The 5,144-nt window shown below is 38.1% G+C and overlaps 1 protein-coding gene across 1 annotated transcript in view; it reads right to left on the bottom strand.

The window, feature by feature from the left end:
- The window catches only part of atrnl1b (attractin-like 1b), a 93,339-nt gene that overhangs the window by 52,226 nt on the left and 35,969 nt on the right, over positions 1-5,144 (bottom strand). The window contains exons 15-17 of the mRNA XM_010784725.1: positions 3,569-3,621; positions 1,419-1,513; positions 1,090-1,168 (exon numbers count right to left, since the gene is read on the bottom strand). Of these exons, the coding sequence (XP_010783027.1) occupies positions 1,090-1,168; positions 1,419-1,513; positions 3,569-3,621 (227 nt within the window). The remainder of the gene's footprint in view (positions 1-1,089; positions 1,169-1,418; positions 1,514-3,568; positions 3,622-5,144) is intronic.

Genomic DNA, 5,144 nt, shown 5'->3' with positions numbered 1-5,144 from the left:
TTGAGAGGAGTGGGGGGGGATAAAGGGTGGACCTGGACGACTGCAGTGTCCTTGGCCGTCTCTCCTCAGGGGACATATAAAACCCACTGAACAGTGACACAGGACACACTAACCACAGAGCGGACATTATTGTTCCTGATATACCAACCCAATAAATTATTATTGTAATAAGCACATTTCTTTTATCAAACGAAAAACTTAATTATCTACATTATAGTTTATGCCTCAGGCACCTGGAGGGGCAGTTAAGTAATTGGTGTTGGAAAGCAAATTAGAAATAATTTTCATTAAATATAATTAAAAGTGAATGGAAATAATAAAACGAAGGGTTTTGATCGTATGTAAGCCTATATTCATGGCTCATTTGTGTTAATGCTATGGAAGTAGGTGACTATGTTTGTATAGGACCTTTTGGGTATTTCATTGACAATAAATAAAGACAAGGTGTCTTTAAGCCGGGAACTGAGTATATAAAATCCTTTTTTAATGTTCTTATTGATGCTTGGGACAAACTGTGTATTTATTATGTTGTGTGGATGTGGCAAATTATAAAGAAAGGGGGCAGTTTGGACGTATCCTAAGATTTAAAATGTCTGCTGCAATAATCTTCCAATGCTTAAAAAAATATCTATTTCATAAAAATATGACATACATTTTAAAATGCTGATGCCTTTTCACTACAATCTCTAATAGCATTTATGACCTAAGCCTTTTGTTGTTGTTGGTTTAGAATGTTTTACATGTTTCAACTGCATAATAATTCATGCAAATTTGCGCCGAAGATCGCAATAAGCATTTTCACAGACTAATGGTTGGATCCACAATACAATGAGGAAAGAAAAGGAAGCCTTTTTCCTCATTAACCAACGAGCTGTTGACATTTTCCCAAATCCATCTACTTAATCTAAAACTAAACTAAGAAATGGACTGATTATTCAATCCATGGGGATTAGATTGGAATCGATGTAACACCAGCTAATGGGATGTGTACACAGTTGAGCCATTGTCAAAGTTTCTGTCATATAGGAAGATAATATAGAGAGCAAGGTTTTTTTACTACACAATAAATTAACTGCAAATAAAGGGTACCTGTGGATCCCACCGACCAGGTGATGTTCAGGTTAAAGTTGTTGGATGCGTTAATGGACATGTCCAAGTTCTTGTTAGCCTTCAGACAGAGAACACAAAACATGAATGTAATTAAACATAGAAAAAAACTGAGAATATCATTCACACAAACACAAGAGCCTTAATATAAAGTAGATCTAAAAAGCCTAGGTACAGGGAATGACACTATTTGAGACTTGAATCATTGATGAGCTGTTCCAGAGTCTGAGTGCAACTCTGACATCTTGATTATAATGAAGAAAGATCAAAAACTCTGAAGGTGTCAGTGTGTGACTACAGGATATAGTTACCTGCTCAGGTGAGGCCATGAAGTTGATGGCGGTGTAGTGATTATCATCTTCCTGGATGAGACTGAAGGTGAACTGGTAGTCTATCAGGAGGTTGTCTGTTTTGGAAATGATAAAAACAAAGTTCTCATACCTGGCTCACATTACTAGAGACTACTATGACAAGATGAATACATAGAGATGTACGCAATGTGATATGATCAAAAGAAAAACCAATAATAAACTGCATGAAGGAGACAAGTGAAATCTAAATGTCTGTAATCAAATCCAATGACGGCAATCAGGTTGCACAATTTTCTCATCAAGCAGAGAACGAGAACCTGACAGCGGGCTCTAAAACTCCCCTGCAGCGATTAATGAAGTTACAAATTATTTATTAATAGTGGTCACACACTAATTGACTACATTCTGAGTCAGTATTAAGTATAAGTAAACACACATGAGATATATTGACCAATATATTTTGGATTATATCACACTTAAATGGATTTAATAGGGCAGTAGATGTTTTCTTTTTACAGTATAAAAGAATATAATAATAATTTCAGCACTGTTTTTATAAATACAACTATTTGGATTCAAGTGAATAGGTTGGAGTAAACGTGTTGTTCCCATTTGAAACTTGCCTGGGAGAATGATCAGCTAACTCATGATTCATTAGCTCTGGCAGAAGTGTCTGGTCCCCCTCCGCTTTGGAAAGATGTCAGCAGTCTGAGACAAACTGGGTAAATCTCAACCGTTTATCTGATATGGGCTGTGTTTGAGATGTAGACCATAAAGAGGTCTATTAAAGCCACCTTTGTAAATGCATTCTATGTACATACCTGTACGAACAACTTAAGATAGCTATTAACTGCATTAAAAGCTTTTCTTGAGAAGACTTTTTTTTTAGGTCAAACATTTGGCAAAAGGTTAAGTAGCTCAGATTATATTAATAATGCAAGTCCCGCCCTGATGTGATGTGATTGGCTGGTACACATTTTCTGTGATTGGTCATCTATACCGGTGAGACTTTTTTATCGTTGTTCAGCGCTACGTCACATGGTAATGACTCTTTGATCACGGCGCGTGTAAATTGTAAATTGAACAAAGACATTCAATTTGCATTTGCAATTTTGTTTTTATTGTTTACCTATGTGCTGAATTTCATTATAGATCAAAAAAAACTTAAAAAACAACAATAAAGAAAAGTAAATGTGTAAGTGGTTCTTATATCAACAAACGCAATTGTCATGTATCAAGTCTGTTTATGTGATTTTTCAGCATCAAACGTTCATTCGAATTGACCTGGCATTTCCTCCCATTTGATACACACTGTGAAGTAGCTGGATTACGTCACTGTGAGATCATCGTGTTTATCCACGATGCTCAATGGCCTTTCAGATAGTCAGGGGTGTCATGTTTACAATACTGAGTAACAGAGCTCAAGAGAAAGTCCCAGAGGTGTGCAGAGGTTAAAGCCGGCTCCAGGCTTTTTAGTTCCTGCCTCCCCCGTCATTGAGCCCGGTGTCAGGCTATGGCATTTCAAAAAAAGGGACAAAAACTTGGCAAAGGCTCTGTTGTCAGTGGCAGAGTGTTGAAAGAGATGCATACCACAGCACCGTGAAGGACACCACATCATGTAAACAAACCCCAACATGTACAGAATACACAGAAACACTGGCACAGATTTACTCGTCAGCACTGGATGTCAATTTCTTTTTTTCACTCGCTTTGATATATATTTTCCTTTTTCCTCTCACTCAAGTCAAACTGACATTAAGTCAACTTTATAAATTAATGAATGAGTAGGTGGGTGATTGAGGGAGTGAGTCGTTGAGCGGAGAGTTTTTACTCCTCCGTCTCCTTGATTAGCTCAATCACTCACTCCTTCTGATGCACTTGACATTTTCACGACAAGTCATTCTGTCAGTGAACAAGCGCCCCTGGTGCCAAAGTGCTAAAATGCTCCATCTGCCCTTAACGCAAAAGTGGAAGTGTAGAGACGGAGAGAAAGATAAGCAGAGAGAGAATTGCCGAGAATAATCGTGTGTGTGTGTGTGTGTGTGTGTGTGTGTGTGTGTGTGTGTGTGTGTGTGTGTGTGTGTGTGTGTGTGTGTGTGTGTGTGTGTGTGTGTGTGTGTGTGGTCTCTGTACAGTGCAGAATTACTCACAGTAACAGGTTCCTCTGAGTGGATTGCCAAGGTAACGGTTTTCTGAGTCACATCTGCAGAGAGGGAAACAGAGAGGAGAGAACAAGATGAAGGAGAGAGGTGCTAACAGATTGAGAGCAAGAATGCCTTCTTATCAGGAGCTGTGTTTGCCAAGTGCCAGCGCATTAGCTCCTGCTGTCGGCGCCTCATCAAGTCTCTTCTTCTGACAAAGAGGTAATAATCTGATAGTTAGCAAAAGTTAATTAGTTTTTTTTTTTCTTTTGTGTGCAACTTTTATTTATCCAAGCAACTTAAGTGCCATGAAACAAACTTTACCTGATCCCAGCGCACAGAGAGAAGCATCTTAAAGTACTACATGTAATCCGTTATGTCCTTGGAGCCAAAAGCAGAGTTTATGTAAATGAATTCCTACTTGATTAGTTGAGTTGTATAGCAGCAAATTAAGATGTGAAAGAAAAAGAAAACATATCAACAATTAAGGTGAACCCTTTAAAAGCATCAGATAAGTGATTACATCTAGTGAGCTATGCTTACTTCATATTAGAGGCAAGAAAGAGCCAAGGGCGAGTTTGACTTTGTTTCACACTTCAGGCTTGATATTCAGAACTCAGGGTGAACATATTCACAATGCTCACAGCACATGGCTGGTTTGCCTTGGTTTGCAACATTAATTAGTTTTGATTCTCACCTCCATTCATAGCAATGTAGTTGAAGATCAGTGGATTTATATCACAGCATTCAGGTATAGAATATCCCTTAATCAGTATTAGAACTGCTTTAAAAAAACTATTTAAATAGCCTGGTAAAGTGCAACTTAAATGCAATGTTGAAAAAGAACAAAAGCAAGACCTAAACATTAACATAACCTACTTAAAATGTGTTCAAAAACTTAAATAACTCCCAATTAGGAATAGATTTTGACAATAGGTATTTTCTGGCAGCTGTTAAAGGTAGGGTATGTAAGTTTGAGAAACCGGCTCGAGATCGCTATAATTTGAAAATACACAACCGGAGAAAATCTGCCACTTCCCAAAAATAGTAAACATTATTCATCAAAACACAAATTAATTTTCTTTCTTTTTTCATATGTAAAGTGTTTGACTTGTTGTACGTAATAACAATCACCATCTTTCCGTAAAAATAACATTAGTTTTACAGAGACTCGTTTGTCCCGTCTTAACAGAGCAATACAAACGGTGCGGGAGGGACAGATGAAGTATAGAAACTAGTGTTTCAAATACTAATTCTCGAAACCCAAGTCACGTCTACAATTTCCATCCCATACTTGAAACTCTTTGGGCCGAGGTCTCTATGGTGAAAAACATATAAGTACCTTACGAGAATTGTAGGGCTATCGGTTTTACTTAGATTTGCACGAAGACTGTTTCTTAAGTATTGTTTTGACAGTGAGACACCTTCGGCATCGCGCATTTATTCGTGCTGGTTAGTAAAATCGGCCGGGCCGATTTCATTGACCATACCGGGATGGACGGACAGTCGGAAGGTAGTACACGTGTTTGAATTAGGCACCGGGAGTAACCAGTACACCGCGCAAGCAACACACAACCTCTCCCCG

Source organism: Notothenia coriiceps, unplaced genomic scaffold (assembly GCF_000735185.1).
Source record: "Notothenia coriiceps isolate Sejong01 unplaced genomic scaffold, NC01 NC01_scaffold00026424, whole genome shotgun sequence".
Lineage (NCBI taxonomy): Eukaryota > Metazoa > Chordata > Actinopteri > Perciformes > Nototheniidae > Notothenia > Notothenia coriiceps.
The sequence above is the reverse complement of the archived record's forward strand: the minus strand, read 5'-3'. Positions and strand labels throughout refer to the sequence as shown.